We start from the raw sequence: 19,373 nt of genomic DNA on the forward strand, positions 1-19,373 counted from the left end.
GGAGGCTTAATACCTCTTTGTTGGGCACAACAGCTTTTCAGGATTATGTGAGACAAGAATTTGCAATATATCTAAAATTTAATGATCGAGAAGATACCTCGCCAGTCATGTTGTGGGAAGCAGCAAAAGCAGTGCTCAGAGGGAAGATAATACAGTTTGCGTCGTGCTTAAAGAGGGAAAGAATATCTAAGCAAACAGATCTGGAACAACAAATAAAGGAACTTGAAAGATAAGTGCATCCATTGATAATTTCAATAAACTTAAGCAAGTAAACAAGAGTTGGAAAATCTATTGACAGGAAAATTTTAAAGAAATTTAAGGTATTTAAAGCAGAAATACTATGAGCATGGCAACAGGGCAAGCTGTTTATTGGCATCTCAGTTGAGGAAGAAATGTAGCAACACCACTGTCCAAAAAATTAAAAATAATACTTCCAGATAACTCGTTTGTTTATACACCAAATGAATCTCAGATGCTTTTGCTGAATTCTATAAAGATCTGTACTCAGATAAAGACACAGATAGTAATCCAGATTTAATAAAGGCGTATTTAAAGACAATAACTCCCAAAATTAGACGAAAATACATCTGAAAATATAGACAAACCCATAACAAAAAATAGAGGAGGCAATTCGCAATTTGAAAAACAATAAAAGCCCAGGCACAGATGGGTATAACAATGAATTTTATAAGACGTTTGTAGATCTCATCAGTCCTATTCTAGAAAGGGTATTCTCGTATGCCCTTGAGAAGAGGGAGCTACCCTCAACATGGAAGGAAGCCATCATTTCAGTGATGCTTAAGGAGCGTAAGGACCCTACCTTCTGCACTTCATACAGACCAATTGCGTTATTGAACACAGATTGCAAAATTTTGACCTCTATTCTTGCTAAGAGTTAGAACGGTCATTACTGACCTAATCCATCCCGATCAGACCGGATTTATTAGGGGTTGTTACCTACCAGATAACATTAGGAGGCTTCTAAATGTTATGGAACAAAGTAAGAGAAGTCAACATCCCTGCATGACATTAGCAGTCGACGCGCAGAAAGCCTTTGACCTTGTTTCGTGGCCTTTCCTATTCAAAACTTTGGAAAAGTTTGGTTTCGGACCAAAATTCATTGGGTGGATGAAGCTCCTGTATACTGCCCCTCAGAGCTTAGTAAGGGTCAATGGACACATGTCTAATACATTTACTTTACATAGGGGAATGTGCCAGGGCTGCCCGCTCTCGCTGTTACTCTTTGCATTGTTTATTGAACCTTTAGCACAGACAATAAGGGAAGACGCACTTATTAATGGGAAATGAAATAGGAGAGGAGGTACATAAAATCTCATTGTATGCCGATGACATGCTTGTATATATCTCAGAACCATTGTCCTCTTCACCACCTTTGGGAAAATATCAGGTTACAAGGTTAATGTAATTAAAACAGAAGCTTTGGCTATGAATACACTTATTACCCAACAGATAAGGGATGCCTTTTCATTTAAATGGCCCAAGGATGGAATTACATATTTAGGGACCACAATTCCTCAAAATATAGATAAGTTATTCAACGCCAATTTTAGTAAACTGATAAATAAAATATCTGTTGATCTGGACAGATGGAATGTACTCCCTCTTTCTGGTAGAATAGAGTGTATAAGGATAAATGTACTTCCAAAACTTTTATTTCTTTTCCAAGCCCTGCCTCTTGTACTCCCAAATAATACATTGACCACTTTAGATCGACTTATTTCCCTGGCCATTTATCTGGCAAGGGAAAAGGCCAAGAGTCAGATATAAATTGCTACAACTACCTAAAAGCCAGGGAGGTTGGGGTTTGCCCAACCTGAAAAAATACTGGTGGGCCTGTCAATTGAGGGCACTAATTGTATGGATGGCAGACAAGACAGACACCAAATGGCTAGAGATTGAGAAGAACTCCTGCTCTTCAATGCAACTATCAGTAATACCTTTTACAAGTAATAAGGACATAGATGATTCACTGAGTAGATGGTCAAAAACTACTAAATTGCTATTTAATCCGCTTAGCATCGTGACCATGCTGTGCAAATTTGTTCAAAATTGCTGCATTAAAGTTAACTCTACTTAGTTTGGTCTCCTCAATGTACTACACTGTAAAAAATAACACTACATCTTACTTCAGTAACACAAGTATACTTTACTTACTATAGACTGACCTAGTGTTCTTACTAGAGTAACATTAGTAATGTGCCGAACTTGCAACAATGGGGTCTAAAACTTGACATACACGAGTAAGCTTCACAACTCAGACCTGAGTAAACTGGACTCCGCAGTGCACACCTGGCGCCACAGTTGCAGAGGGAGCATTCTGGATTCCACAGCCAACGGTCGGCAGTGTTACGGTGTGGCTGACTTTTGGGATGGGAGTGTAGACTAACAGCTTCACCAGTGACTTGCTCTGTCCGGTAAGTTTACAGTATGTATTAATGTGTCAAATGTTTACAGTATAGGTTGAACTAACAGCATTTGTGCAAAACTGTACATTCGGTTTCATTAACAACTGGGGTAATGTTAAGTTCAACTTGCTAAGTGGCGATATATGCGCTTAGCTGCTAACAGTTTGCAGCTAACTGATAGCAGCTATGCGCGAAGTTAACACCAAAGATCTTTGTTAACACTGCCTCAGACCATGCTGAGCAGAAAACAAATATTCTAGGTATTCAAGCCCTTTGATATTTTTGTTATCAGTTATGAGGAAGTGGTGGCGCCTGGGGTCTAAAACTAGGCTGTATAAATTTGCCAATAGCAGTTGTCTTCATGAGCTCTCTTAATGAAGTTTAGTTCTAACGTTAGCCATTTCTCATGAGAAACGCTTGCTAGCATGCTAAGTTGATTCAAAACGTGTAAAGATTAAACTGTGTATGGTTTACGCCGATATTCCTACTGTATTGATAAAACAATTAGGATAATTGGACTCATAACCTTACTGACTGAGAAAGCCATGGTCTTTTATCTAAAATCTTTCGTTGTGATTTAGCAAGAGGACTTAGGTTGCAGTGTGTGAAATTTGAGCTAATGTGCCGTTATTGAGGTGCAAAATGGCATCATATAATTCCAACGTATGATTGACATTTTAAATTCTATTGTGATAAATGTACTAGGCCTGAAGCAATAGAAAATTAAGTTGCCAAATCATAATATTTTTAGCTTAACAGTATTAATTAGGTCTCTGGAGAAATAATTTAAATTAACATTTAATGTGATAAACTTAATCAGCTGTTTTAGTTAAACATGGCCAATGCATATTGATAATAATTTTGCCCTCTTTTTTCTTTTTTGCAGTTGGAAAACTGAAAATGCAGAGCAATGAACTGGACATGTAAGTTGTGCTTGTTTGGATGTGAAGTCAGAGGTCAGTTGCTCAAACACTACTGATTGAAACATGGAGGTTACACCAGAATACGACCGAAAAAAAACTGCAGAGGGTGGTGAAAACTGGCCAACGCATCACCGGTTCCTCACTCCCCACCATCAAGGCCATCCAGGGCAAGTGATGCTTGCGTAAGGCGCGCAGCATCATCAAAGACTGTTCTCACCTCAACCACAGACTGTTCACCCCACTCCCCTCTGGGAGGCGTTACAGGTCTCTCTGCACCCAAACCAGCAGGTTCAGAGGAAGCTCCTTCCCCGCGGCTGTCACTCTACTGAACTCTAGCTGTGCATCCCGGTGACAACCAACCAACTAAGCCCCCCCCCGATGCCTCCTTGCCTGTGCCTGTTGAGGTGTCCACCATGACCACGAAACCTTGACGGGGACACCCACCCCCCGTGGACAATTGCACTACCCTTTCCCACCCATAGTGTTCTATTTATTTACAAATGTACATACTGTAATTACACATATAGCCATTCCATTTTCTACTGCTCTTCATACTATTCATCCTGCACATACACATTATTCTTACTACTGTTATAATGTTACTGTTTCTGCACTACAGTACTGTTACCACACTGCACATAGCTGCATACTGTACATATATGTCTATATTGTTCATACCAAATATCTCCATATTTATTCTGCTAATACACTGCACATATTTATACCTAATTTATATTACTCTAAACCACCTTCTGTAAACCAACTGTATACTACTGTTTACACCGCGATATTTCCTATCCTGTCTATGCACCACCTGTCTTTGTATATCACATTGCATTTTTTTTGCTTTTTTTGCACTTCTAGTTAGATGCAAACTGCATTTTGTTGTCTTTGTACTTGTACTCTGCAAAATGACAATAAAGTTATCTAATCTACTAGTGCCAACTATTTGTGTATATTCTGCAAGTCAACTTTACTATCCAACATAAAGTACCCTTTACAACTCAAAGTAAGGGTAACTCATTTAACAGTAGTAAATACAACTTTGTTTCAAGTAAGCTTTACTTGAGGGCATGAAGTAAACTTTACTAGTTGGAAGTAAGTAACCAGAACTTTAAAGTCTTAAGTAAGGATAACTTCTTCTAAGTAAGCATTACTTGTAGACATCAAGTCAAAAACATAACTTGAAAGAGAAAAGTTTTGTTTACTTAACTTATTTAAGGCAACGAGTTTCCACCCTTTTTTCAAGTAACCATTACTTATTATTTTTTACAGTGTATGTTGTGATGAGACCTTAGCAAAGTTATGCAATCAAGCAGTATCTCAAAGCTAACGTTAGAATACTGTTTGGATGTTGAGTTTAGCATGCTTACAGCTGTTTGTCAATTTCGTTATTCATGCAGGGCTCATTTTATTGACTATGACACTGAATGTTTGCAAAATCCCGATGTAAATGGAAAAGTGTTTTCCAAGACTCAAAAGCGCTAAGAAGTACGAACCGTTATTTGAACTAACTACGTTATGAATTGCATCCACACATCAGCAGTGTTTTAACTATGTTAATGTTAATTGCAAGGATTCCCTCACGAACGTCGTCTTAAAGTGACAGGCACTCAATAAGACCTATACACTACTGAACTGAACTGAATGCTACCTCTGACTAAGAATGCATTACTTTGCACTTGTATAGTCTTTTATTTTGGAATCTTAAGAGCAATAAACATATATTCCAATGTTAAGGAATTCATGTTTTTTTCATTCAGATATGTAAATCAACATGTACTGTACAGTGTTTCCCCTACAGTGTATTTAACAGCGGCGCAGCGCCGCCGCTGGATTTTCAGCGCCGCTGCAACATAATATCACGAGATTCACTTAACACACTGTAAAAGCACAACGATAACGTCATCTCGAAATTGTTTTCTGGAAGTCTTGAGTAAGTTAAGTGCATCAAATCCGCACTTAGCCTCTCATTATTCAGGACATATGCGGCATGATGGGTCAGGTGATTACAAGCCCAAAGACAAGTCTGCAGCCCATATGGCTAGCCTACGTTCTGAACACGGTTACATTGTTTAGCTATCCGACTGATGGGGTCTTGCTCCGCCAGAGTGTAGCCTATGGTGTCATCGTTCACTTGTAGGTTACACAATAAATAGCCTACTTATAGGCCTGGTGACAATAAAAATGATATTAGTTATATTTCATCACTTAAGCTGTTTGTATGCGTGAATTCGCTTGTAGCCTATGCCATATGTTAAGCTTGAGCAATTCCTCTGATCCAAAGCCTGCTTTGACACATTGACACTAATGTGAAACATGCATCCTCCTCTCCTAGCCTACATCAAATAAAAGAAACCAATTCATGATTACCGAAATGAATTTAACATGGGGGAAAAAGTTTGTTTGCGATTTAGCCTACTGTTGTGATCGCGGTTCTTTCTGCTGATTGGATTTCGTCCGTGTCGTCAACTCTGAGAACTCTTGCTCCGGCTGACAATTTTATCCAGAGAGCTGATTTCCCAAAGATGAGCCTCCATCAACATTCAACGACAAATTATTAAAGCGTAAGTAATACAATAGAGTAAACCAATGTGTTACAAGGTGTATGGTCTTAACGTTAATTGTAGCCTAGACTTGTAACGTTAGCGTAGGGCTACATGTAATGTTTGCATGGGAAAGCTAGGCGGAACACAGTCTAGGCCTGTTTAAACTTTCTGATAGTTAAAGGAAATATGAGCATATGTTGGCATATACGATAGCCTAAATTCTGTCCACTTAGCTATAATAGGCTATCACAAACAGACCTTTTTACGTTTGCGGCATTAGACATAGGAGCCTACATTCTCTTATCAGAAAGGCGTGTTCTCATAACTTCAGCGTTCTCTTGACGGTGAGACGAAACGGTCGCACTTCAATCAAGTAGCCTAGGTTCTTTTCGAGTTAATTGTGAGTGAGTTGTATGGTAACTGTGGGAGTGATGTAGAAGAAAAGTGAGTATTTACTTTTTTTATCGTGGGTTTGTTGTTTTGGGACTGAGAAATAGACTACAAGGAGAGCATCTGGCTACGTGCATGCGTGTCAGCATTAGTGGCCCCCAACAATTCAATTCAATTACCAAAGAGCCTTAGAGATGTTCTTTGAAAAGCCCAGAAAAATTAAGTGCTTCGAGATTGGGTGTGGCCTTTGCCATTAAGACAAATTTAAATAAATTGTAAATAATCTTTTTTCTGGGTTGTGCCATTTCATTTTTCTTCTATCATTTTTTAACCAATAATGTAAAAGAAAGCTGAAAATGTCCACAAAAGAAACACGAAGGTATGATATAAAAAAAAAAAATAAAAAAAAAAATGTGCAACAACCCCCAGCCCTATCTCCCTGTAACATCAGGCCTTTCCAGCATTGCCTATCTTAAAGATTTCATTCCTCTCCAGCTGGATTCAGGATACAAAGGGTGGACACCTAAATCTTAATTTTGTACATCAGCTTCTTGGAGTCACAGAGCTGAAATCATTTGAAGAATTAGTGGAAGAGTTTAACATACCTAAAACAGACTTTTTTAAATATCTTCAAATTAGAAGCTTTTTGACAAAACATCCCGACTGGGATAAGATACATAGAGCTGATAGTAGCATAGAGAAATACTTGACAAAAATTCAAACACAAGGAAACATAGGAAAGCCCATCTCTATTTTGTACAAAATATTTTCCAGCATGGATCAGGCAAACAACCTTCTTGTCAAAGAAAAATGGGAAAAAGAGTTTGGTATGCTAATCATGGAAGACAATCTCTTTGCAAATACATAAAGTCACTAATGCCAATATTTGGTGAGTTTCAATGGAAAATAGTTCATAAGTTCTTTAGAACGCCCCACATCCTCTCCAAATTTAATCCAAACCAGTCAGGGGCCTGTTGGAGAGCATGTGGGGAACAATGTGCTAACCACCTTCACATATTTTGGAGCTCCCCAGTCTTAAAGGACTTCTGGAAGGAGATATTTGACTCTATAGATAACATCTTCAGCTGTACAATATTGAGGGGTCCGCTCTTGGCCATTCTGGGCGCAGTTCAGACTGAGGCAATGAGCAAAAAGAGAATATACTTGTTACATATTCCTCTTGTTGCAGCTAAGAAGTCAATCACCCTTAGCTGGCTTAAGGTGGAACCACCAAGATATGACACCTGGCTGGACATAGTTAGGGGAATATACACAATGGAGAAGATAACATTTCAATTAAGACTACACGAGGAGCAATTCCAGGAACGGTGGGCTCCATGGTTGAAAGTTATGGAGGGGGGAGAACTGTTCTGCTTGAGGATGGGGTTTCTAGTTGGGACTATTTCATACATAGCTTAGAGCAAGATGGTGTATATAGTGGTTGGAGGAGATATTATGCATCTGCTTATGGTGTGTGTCTTGTTTTGTTTTGTTCTGTAGTTTTGTTTCCTTTTTATAATGCTTCTCTGTTGGTTGGTCTTTTGATTTTTACTGTGATTGTAATCTTTCATATGGGGATTTCATTTTGTGGGTATGTGATTAGGGCTGGGATAAACGATTATTTTTTAAACGATTAATCTAGCGATTATTTTTTCGATGCATCGATTAATCTAACGATTCATTTTTTCAGTCCAATTCGATTATCTCCCCATTAATTTACTAATAGCAACTTCTACATGTTTGTTTACATATCTGAATGAAAAAACATGAATTCTTTAACATTGCAATATATGTTAATTGCTTTTAAGATTACAAAATAAAAGACTATACAAGTGCAAAGTAATGCATTCTTAGTCAGAGATAGCATTCAATAAAGTTCAGTAGTGTATGTCTAATTGAGTGCCTGTCATTTTAAGACGTTCGTGTGGGAATCCTTGTGTGGATGTGTGATGTGTGGATGCAATTCATAACGTAGTTAGTTCAAATAACGGTTCGTAATTCTCCTTTGGACAAGCACTTTTGAGTCTTGGAAAACACTTTTCCATTTACATCGGGATTTTGCAAACATTTAGAGTCAATAAAATGAGCCCTGCATGAATAACGAAAACAAGCAGCTGCAACTAAGCATGCTAAACCAAACAGTATTCTAACGTTAGCTTTGAGATACTGCTTGATTGCATACTGTAACTTAACTTATTTTAGTCTCCTCAATGTACTATGCTGTGATAAGACCTTAACAGAGTTTACTTTAACTTTAATGCAGCAGTTTTGAACAAATTTGCGCAGCATGGTCACGATGCTAAGCGGATTTAATAGCAATTTAGCCCGCTGTGTTCTATGCAGTGCTTCTATGTGGCAACAACAATCCTTCAACAATCGTGAATATTTTGTTAAATGCACATGCAGAGGAGGAGCAGCGGGCTCGTTATGAGAGAGAGCGGGCGGGGCGAGGAAAGGCTGTGTGAGTAAAAAGTGGCTCAATGAAATTATTTTATCTTATCTTTAATTTAAATAGTAGGCCTACAACATAGAACATCAACGTGTGATGGCCGGTTTTGATTTTGTGGTGCCCAGCCACAGATTAGTCAACGTATGGAAAACACTGAAGGTGTAAGATTAAAAATATTTAGCAGCACACGTTATGCTTGACGAATCAACGCGCATATTTTGCGTCGACATATTTTTTGCGTCGACGTCATCGATTACGTCGATGCGTTGTCCCAGCCCTATATGTGATATTTAATTTATGTCTAAAGATTTAGAGGAGAACTTTTTGTGAATGTTATGAAAATCCACCCAATAAAAAAAGTTGCAAAAAAAAGAATTATAGCTGCAAGCAGCAATGTGGGGGCCTAGCAGTGCACTATAGCAGGAATGGCATTGCCATGGCATGAGCAAGCACTCACAACAAGTTTGATGGCAATTGGATAAAGAATGGTTGAGAAAAAAGTGTTGCTCAGATGTGAGCTCACTTTCTTTATTACAGCACCCCTAGAAGCCAAATGAAACCACTTTCCTTGCATGTCCTCACAATCAGCTAATATGTCCCTGTATCAAGTTTGGACTTCATACATCGAAGCGTTGCTGAGATATGAGCCCACTTCTTGTATTACAGCGCCCCCTATAGAGGCCAAATGATGCCAATTTCCTACTGTGTCCTCACAATCAGATACAAAGTCCCTGTACCAAGTTTGGACTTCATACATTAAAGCGTCTCCGAGATGTTAGCCCACTTCCTGTTTTGTGGCTTCATCGCCATATTTGATTGGCTGTCATGGGCCAATAAAGTGGAATTTGAAAAATCTGACAAGTATCGTTTGTGCGGCTCGGTCTGAAGATCATCTTCACCAAGTTCTGTGAAAATTGGATGAAATTTGTGACCACTGAAACTTTCCGTAGAGTTTGGACCAAATCCAATATGGTGGAGGTCCAATATGGCGGAAAGTGACGCGATAGGGGTCGATGAACTTGGGATGGTCCAAGGATTCAGACGCTACCTCAATTGTGAAAATCAAACAAAAGAGTCAAGGATCACATGCATGAATGCATGTCCAACATTGAACTGGTGGTGGTGTAGAGCGTTCAATGTATATGCATAAAAATTTCTGTGAGTGATTGGGACAGTGTCCTGATTAATGGTATTGAGTTTTGTTATGTTAACTCAAAGTGTCATCGAGATGTTAGTCCACTTCCTGTTTGGCGGCTTCATCGCAATATTTGGCTGTCACGGGCACACAAAGTTGAAATTGAAAAATTTGGCAAGTATCGTTTGTGCGGCTCGGTCAGAAGATCATCTCTGTAAAGTTCTGTGAAAATCGGAGGAAATTTATGACTGCTGAAACTTTTCGTAGAGTTTGGACTAAATCCAATATGGCGGAGGTCCAATATGGGGGAAAGTGACGTAATAGGAGTCATTGAACTCAGGCCGGTCCAGGGATTCCAGCAGTGCCTGATTTGTGAAAATCGGATGCACCGTTCAATGGTCTCATGTGTGAATGCAATCTAGTTTTGACCCATTGGTGGCGCTAGAGTGTTGGGCATAGAGTTCTGTAAATTGGTGAGAGTGATCATGGGACGGTCCTGAATCATTGCGCCGAATTTCATAACTTTCAACACAGCGGTTCAATTTTCGGCCAAATTTTGACCCGTTGGTGGCGCTAGACGACTGGGTTTAGAGATCCGCAAATGAGCGTGAGTTGTCAGTGGAGAGTCCCGAAACTTTCTGCCAAATTCCAGCACTTTTTACCAAGGCGTTCTATTGGCTGCCATAGACTTCAATGGCAGAATAATAATAGGAAAAGCTACTAACTCAATAAGAAAACTAACAAACACTATGGGTGCCTTCGCAGCTTCGCTGCATGGCCCCCAATAATAATAAGAAATCATAGAATCACTAGCACTCACTAGCTTCGCTGCTTGGCCCCCAATAAAGATATTACGAAATACTGTACTGTAGCTATTCATCATGATGTACTGTAGCTATTCACCATCATTTGCAAACTGGTAATGACGGTTAAAAGTAATTAAGGGAGAGGCGAGAGACACGTATGGAGCACAGCTGAAGACGCACTGTCACGAGATATAAGCAACTCCTCTGCGGGATAAATGCTGTTTTACTGACTTTTAATGACTTACATGCGCTCGACGTTTGATAACGAAAACACTCCCAATGTGGACTGGACATCCTACTAAATTTGAACAAACCTTCTGATGGCGGCGCGTACACACGCAGCGACCTCTCTCTGTCCCAACCGTACGGTGTTTTGTTCGTTTAAAAGTGTTTGTCGGAAGTTTTACATGTTCGTCTTGTCTTACTACATGCCGTACTACAAGTACAGCAGGCAGTTTTAATCGACATCTGCAAAAGCAAGTTTTGCAGCGTTCTGGACTTTGCAACAGAGGCGCTAAAGGAACTTCGGACTACTCCGCCTGCAACAACACGGACTCGCCTGCTACTCCTCCCGGGCGGCCGGAAGCGGTGTGCGAGGAAGCAGAAGAGGGGCAAGCGTGAGGCGTCCGGGCCAGGCTAGCGGCTAGCCCAACTTCGCCAGCCATACCATCCATTCTCCTGGCAAATGTACGATCACTGGACAACAAAATGGATCACATCACGACTGCTGAGATCAACGAACGGACAGTAAGTAACTGCTGTGTGCTCGTCTTCACTGAGACTTGGTTAAATGACAACATTCGGACTCTGCTGTACAACTGGAGCAGCTAGCATGCTATCGAGCAGACAGGGCCATTGTAAAGGGAGGTAAATCACGCGAGGGAGGAGGAATCTGTGTTTACATCCGTGACGAATGGTGCGGGACACTGTAGTAGTATGCAAACACTGCTCACCACTGGCAGAGTTTATGATCATAAAGTGCCGACCTTTTTACCTGCCAAGGGAAATTACTGCGATTCTGCTAGTCGCGGTATACATCCCGCCTACCAACAACAACAGCGATAAGAACGCGGCTCTTAGTGAACTGTACCAGGCTGTCAGTGAACAACAGGCGGCACACCCAGACGGTTTCACCATCTTCACTGGAGATTTTAACCATGCTGATCTAAAACTGTACTTCCAAAGCTACACCAGCATGTTGATTTTCCAACAAGAGGAGATAACATCCTGGACCTGGTCTACACTACACACAAAGGAGCATACAAAGCCACCCCCTCCCCCACATTGGACTTTCAGACCATATCACTGTTATGCTAATGCCCTTGATACAGACAAAGGGTAAAAGCGAACAAACCCGGTTCGTAATCAGGTAAAAGTGTGGCCTGAGGGAGCCTCCGATGCTCTTCAAGACTGCTTTGACACAACAGACTGGGAAATGTTTAAGCAGGCAGCCACTTACAACAACGGACAGACATAGAGGAGTATACAGACACTGTAACCTCTTACATCACCAAGTGCATCGATGATGTGACCCACACAAAGACATCATCACTCGGGCTAACTGGAAGCCATGGCTGTGGGGGGATGTCCTCAGGCTGCTGAGGGCCAGAGACAAAGCCTACAGAGCTGGGGATGAAGCTGGCATGAAAACAGCGAGCCAACCTGTCCCGTGGCATCAAGGAAGCAAAAAGGAATACACTCACAAGATAACCACCCACTTCAAAGACAGCAGGAACTCACAAAGCCTATGGCAGGGCATTTCAGGCCCTCACGGACTACAAGCCAGCCACAGAGCTGTGAGAGCAACATCCCTCTGCTCAACAACCTGAACCGCTTCTTTGCCGCTTTGAAGCACAAAACAGCACCTGCCCACAGAAGACCCATCCCCTCTACATGAGGCAGCCCCTGTGCCTCTCTGCCGACAGCGTGAAGAGGACACTTGCTGCTATCAACACCAGTAAGGCAACAGGTCCAGACAACATCCCAGGACGTGCGCTGAAGGACTGCGCAGGGGAGCTTGGGATGTCTTCACAGACATCTTTAACACTTCCCTGAAGCAAGCCATCGTCCCATCATGTTTCAAAGCTGCCACCATCATACCTGTGCGAAGAAAACTGCTCCATCCTGCTTCAATGACTACCGCCCTGTGGCACTGACACCCATCATCATGAAGTGCTTTGGCGGCTTGTCATGTCACATATCAAAGCCATTCTCCCCCACCCTGGACCCTTCCAGTTTGCATACCGAGCCAAGCGGTCTACAGAGGATGCAATCTGCTCTGCCCTCCACCCAGCCCTCACCCACCTGGAAAAAGAGACTCATATGTGAGATTGCTGTTTATAGACTTCAGTTCTGCATTCAACACCATAATACCACAACAACTCATCTGCAAACTTGACAAACTGGGACTCAGTACCTACCTCTGCAACTGGCTACTGGACTTCCCTCTGTCAGAGGCCCCAAGTAATGCGTGTTGGCAACAATACCTCAAGCAGCATCACACTGAGCACAGGGGCCCCCAGGCTGCGTGCTCAGTCCGCTGCTCTTCACCCTGCTGACGATGACTGCACTGCAACCTACAGCAACAATCACATAGTGAAATTTGCTGGCGACACAACTCTGGTGGGTCTCATCACCAAAGGCGACGAGACTCAATACAGGTTGGAGGTCGACCATCTGACCACGTGGTGCAGGGACAACAACCTCCTGCTGAACGTCAGCAAGACCAAAGAGATTGTTGTTGACTTCCGGAGAGGTCACACCCAACACCTGCCACTGACCATCGACGGTGCTGTGGTGGAGAGCGAGCAGCACCAAATTCCTGGGGTGCACATCAGTGAAGACCTCTCCTGGACCACCAACACTGCATCACTGGCGAAGAGCTCAGCGCCGCCTGTACTTCCTGCGAAAACTCAGGCGAGCAAGTGCTCCACCAGCCATCATGACCACATTCTACCGAGGCACCATTGAGAGCATCCTCTCCAGCTGTATCGCTGTGTGGGGCGGAAGCTGCACTGAATACAACAGGAAAGCCCTGCAGCGCATAGTGAACACAGCTGGAAGGATCATTGGTGCTTCACTCCCCTCCCTGAAGGACATTTACACCACCCACCTCACCCGCAAGGCGACCAAAATTGTGAGTGATGCAAGTCACCCCGCTCACAATCTGTTTGATCTACTGCCCTCTGGGAAGAGGTACAGAAGCCTGCGCTCCCGCACTACCAGACTCACCAACAGCTTCATACACCAAGCTGTAAGGATGCTGAACTCTCCCTCCTCTCCCCCTCCACCCTCAGCTACATAACATCCTGGACATTGGACCCACAATGGCCGCCTGCACTACTCCACCTGCACACTTGAACACTTGCACACTTGTACACTTTACAACTTGGTGTTGTTGTCCTGAAAACACAACACTTCTGCTGCTCTTACATAACTTGCACCACTATGCCACTTTCTTCTTTATTACTTAGGTCAAACAGTATTTTATAGTATTTTACAGTATTTGCACTAGTATTTTATTGACTGTCTATGCACAATTTGGACAAAATTTTGCTGCTCTTATTTTTCATTATTATATGTGCCCTCTTATTTACTTATTTACTTACTTTTTGTTTACTTGAATGTTATGTTTGTCTCTTGGACTTAAAATTGGTCAAATATGTCTTGTCTTCACCGTGGGATAGTGAGAAGCGTAATTCGATCTCTTTGTATGTCTGGAACATGTGAAGAAATTGACAATAAAGCTGACTTTGACTTTTTTTGATAAGCTTTTGACGAGTGACAATGCCCTTTTGACTGTCATGATAGGGCGCCAAGCCTTTCAGACCTACTCTTAGTAAGGAAAAATGCCAACTCCTAAACTAAGAGTGAGTCTTCGTTGCTATGGTTGACGTCATTACTCATGCACGAGCTTGATAAGTGACCACCTTGATTGGCTGATGATTATAACGCGGGAATGATGCCAAAAACCTCCCCTACGACGATGAGTGACAGGTGACAGGTCTTTGCTGGTGAGAATGCGCTACACAAGTACTGTGAAGGATAGAAGATGAGGAATAAATAGCCTAAATGAATAAAGAGTAAGATGAAGCAAATAGCCTAGTAGCATTATAAAATACACTATGGATTGATGCAGTGTCTGTTGCAACAAGTTTTAAATTAATCTGCATGCAGACAATCTATTAATTTGCAAAGAGGAGAAACAATTTCCAGCTGTGAGAATTCAGCTGGTTGAGGTACTATAAGGAGACGAACTCAATGAAACGCGAATGTTGCAGTCGCTACCCCAGACCTGAGGGGAACACGAAGTTTGCCGACAGTGCAGGCACTTCGCAGTTTAAACACAATACCCTAGTTAAACACAATCTTAGCCTCAAGCAGAGAGTATGCCGTGATATGCACAGTAAAATATAAAATGTGACACTGAATTTGAAACAGCACATTGTGATTTCTTTGTTTTAATTATATATTTTTTGGCTTTTTGCCTTTAATGTGATAGGATAGTGGAGAATGACAGGAGGTGAGTGGAAGAGAGTCGGGATGGGATCCGGAAAGGACTACGGGTCGGGAATCGAACCCGGGTCACTGGTGTACGGTGCAGGTGCGCCCGCCAGTTGCGCCACGGCAGGGGCCCACATTGTAATTTATGTGTATTATCAAAGTATTTATTAGTGATACAGTGTAAATTAAAATAAATGTGAGTATTTGGTTAGCATATTGATTTACGGTGTGTGCCCCAAAATTTTCTGGTTGCGCAACTAAAATTTTCAGTTGGGGGCCACTGTGCTGTGCTCCTAGTGAAAAAAAGTTAGTTTGAAGCCCTTCCCTGGGTGAAATTCCCAGAGTGACCTAGTCGGGTTTTATACCAGTTAGTACCCAATTACCACGTTACACTTGCATCCATGAAATATTGTAATTTTATAGGCCTAATGCTATTGTGAAAAAAAGATCATCGGTATCGCGCAACAATCGGGAGATGGGGACCCCCCCGAACATTGACGGGTATTTTGCACACTACAGCATATCGTCCCTTGAGAACAGAAAAACTTAATTTAAGGTTTAGCACTAGCCTTCTAGAAAAGTAAACTGTCCTGTATCTGAAATGCTAATTTACACTTGAGTACAACCCTTCAAACGGAATCTTATAACGTAACGTTAACGTTTCGTTAAGCTCATCATACAAGACGACTGAAAGGTAGCAGCTAAGCAGCTAACGTAAGGATAGGCTATTTAGCAAAATGTCGCTACTAACCTTGCCTGTAGGATATATAGAACAATACTGCTCCGAATAATGTTGTATCCCAACTCGACTTTATTAATTAACTTGGTTAAGCCTACTTTAAGTTTTATGTCAGACATAACGTAAACTGCACACAACACATACAGAAGCCATGTCCTGTCCAGTCCCTGTCCGTTTCTCATAGGTGAAGTTAACGTTAACGTTACCTGCAGCAATAACCAGTAACAATTCCCTCTCCGCGCCCCTGAGGTCCCCCTTTGCTGGAGCAGACATTTCACTTGCAGCTGTTGTACTCTCGCTTGATGTGTCTGATGAGAAATGTTAACAGTTAACAGAACTTTGATGTTATCAAATTGAGTTGATCAGTGGTTGCTGCAGCATGGGTTGCTGTAATCCATCAGTAACCCCGACTTCCCCTACAATAACTTCCGAAATTCAGTTTGTCAAAATAAAAGTCCTGTCTGAAGCTGGAAGACAGATTCGAAGTTCGCGGTTCATCAAAACGTTGTTATCGTCATCAAATCGTTTTAGTATTTTCCCGTAAAATATTCCGTATTTTAATGTGATATACAATTATCCCAATTTTACTCTTGAAACAGAAATACAGTCACAAACACGAGCTGTTTTCCTGAAATCAGTTCTATGAGTGACAACAGCGCCATTGCACCCGCGGTGGAACAGAGAATTACAGTGAATCAGACTGCTTCACCAACTTTTCGTTTTACTTCACTACCATAGATATCTTTCCCCATTGAAAATAAAATAATATATTTGGTATTTTCTATATGTAGCTACTGCTGTCCGTTTCTGAATCATTTCAACATTTTCTCAATGTTCTATAACATTTTAGAGGACTAACAGGCTAGAGTAGGCGCCCTATCTCATAAGATTTCATCATAGAATTTTGACATAGAAGAGGGAGTGGGGGCGCCGTGAGTGCTGGGCGAGCAGATATGCCTACGAGTAGTTGCCGTCTATGGAAAAAGATGGATACAGCAAAAAAAAGCTGTTGACGACTAAAAATAGAAAAAGAAAGAGGGAAAAGGAGATGGCATGTCAAGGGATGCAACAGCAGTTAAATAAGTGGACGGTGAAAGGCAACAGGTAGGATTTAAAGTGATGACGTCTGTACTTGGAGGCTTTTCAAATATACTAACTAGCGTTTGTTAAGCATAATGCCGATTGAAACATAGCCTATTCCATTCAGATAGCTAGGTGCATGCTCATACTGCACTTTTAATGGGCAACTGCAAACAGAAATGTCATGCTAGCAGCAACTCATTACATGTTTCCATATCCTAACAATGAAGGGTCCTTGTAATAACTTAATATTGTGTTGTCAATGTGGTGCAAACAAACAAGGCTAGAGTGCCTATCAGCCTTATCCATTGTGAGCAATAACTGGCAAAAGGACGTTATGAGAACCGTTTAGACTCTCTTAAAGTGGTAATGCACCATTTATCAATCAAGTATAACATCAAGTTAAACATCAGATTGGCAGCATTTCTTTAAAAAAACATATTCAATAGACACTAATGTACAGTAATAGTGTAAATTATTGGCCTTTTGTTTTGCTTTAGTTGTTTGTTTTTTTTGGGGGGGGGCCAATATTGTTGTTGCATACTCCTCAAAAATGGGTAGCTGCACCCTTGCTTATGGCAGATAAGTCCCACCCGTGAAGCAGTGACCGATTGGGCAGAATTTCACACTTCCTGCCATTGAATATGATTGACGCAACACTCTGGCCAATCACTGTCCATTAGCTTGCCATCACATTTCAGTTGCCTTCAGTGACTTTACTACAGTTTCATTATAAATTGTGTAATTCATTCGCACAATTTGTTTTACATTCATTTTGTAAGGTACATCGGATTTTTTTCTGTGTATAGGGGAGAACGTTTCGTTTAGGATTATTGTGTGTAGCTCTGTGTTTTCTAACATCAGCTAGGGGTCTTCCCCACTAGTCAGCTAACGTTAGTGACTCGCCAAGTCCTAGCAAGATGGATTCGACGGAAGTTTCAGGCGATGAACATCGTTGACCGCAACTTACAGGATTCTTTACAGTTTTTTTAAACGAGGACCTATGAGTGAATGCAGAGGGGAGACCAAGAGACTTCCTGTGAAATTAACACAGTTTGTGGGTGCTACTTTGGCTACGGTAAGGATACACTTGATAAACTGTAGGCTAGGCTATGCATTAGAAAGTGCAGCTTCTCAACGTAGCCATCCTGTAAGTTCATTGATGTGTTATGATAACATTAGCCTATGTTATGGATGTGTATATTTGTCAAAGACAATTCAGAACAATCTGCTTGAAGCTAAATTTCAACTACCATTTAAAAACGAAATAGACACTGATTGATTTAGAGTACAATGTATCAGGAGGCAAATGCCAAGTGGATCTTTACTTTTGTAGAGAAGGCAGTGACGGAAACAAACTGGTTGGTCAAACATATGCCAGAGCAGCAGTCATGGTATAATTATGACCGCCGCGCATGTCCAATGCTACTTAGCTAATGTTTTATAGCAGTTTAATGAATGTTGATATTCCAATAGTTTAATGGCTGTGTATAAGTAGATATTTGACGATAACTGCAAGTTGGAATGGCTCTAATGTTTGCTAGCAGTTATGCTAAGATTTTTAACTATGCTAACCATGCTACTAAGCTAATGTTTTATAGCAGTGCTAGCAATGCTAACTATGCTAACCATGCTACTTAGCTAACTTAGCTAAAATTTTCTAGGAGTTTTGCTAAACATGCTAATTATGCTAGCGATGCTAACATGCTAACTATGTTAACCATGTGACTTAGCTAACCTAGCTAAGCATTTTAGTAGTTATGCTAACTATGCTAACTAGCATGTTAACAATGCTAACATGCTAACTATACTAACCATGTGACTTAGCTAACCTAGCTAAGCATTTTAGTAGTTATGCTAACTATGCTAACTAGCATGTTAACAATGATAACATGCTAACTATGATAACCATGTGATTTAGCTAACCTAGCTAATCATTTTTAGTAGTTATGCTAACTATGCTAACTAGCATGCTAACAATGCTAACATGCTTACTATGCTAACCATGTTACTTACCTAACTTAGCTAGTCATTTTTAGCAGTTTTGCTAAAAATGCTAACAATGTTAGCAATGCTAACTATGCTAACTAGCTACAGTGGGTATGAGTCATAGATGATGACAAGTAACAGTTACAATGGCTGAACAGTTAAAAAGTTCAGTAGTTTAAAGGGTTAAATTGTTTAACAGTGAAATGTTGTAGTGAGGACTTTTATTTTGAAACAGTTTTTGGCAGAGGAAGCAGTTGAACAGGATGTGTAGTCTTAATAGGGCCAGTTTGTATGCTTAAAGCCTGAGACTGGCAGTTGATCCAGGTGGCCTGAACACCTGCCATAGGATTCTAATTGCTTAACGACATGTATTATGATGTCACA

The 19,373-nt window shown here is 41.1% G+C and overlaps 1 protein-coding gene across 1 annotated transcript in view; it reads right to left on the reverse strand.

Annotated features, from left to right (window-relative positions):
* ankmy2a (ankyrin repeat and MYND domain containing 2a) overlaps positions 1-16,339 on the reverse strand; it is a 107,344-nt gene extending 91,005 nt beyond the window's left edge. The window contains exon 1 of the mRNA XM_048260735.1: positions 16,127-16,339. Within this exon, the coding sequence (XP_048116692.1) occupies positions 16,127-16,193 (67 nt within the window). The 5' untranslated portion in view covers positions 16,194-16,339. The remainder of the gene's footprint in view (positions 1-16,126) is intronic.
* Between the last annotated feature and the right edge of the window lie 3,034 nt (positions 16,340-19,373).

Source organism: Alosa alosa, chromosome 13 (genome assembly GCF_017589495.1).
Source record: "Alosa alosa isolate M-15738 ecotype Scorff River chromosome 13, AALO_Geno_1.1, whole genome shotgun sequence".
Taxonomy (NCBI): Eukaryota; Metazoa; Chordata; class Actinopteri; order Clupeiformes; family Clupeidae; genus Alosa; species Alosa alosa.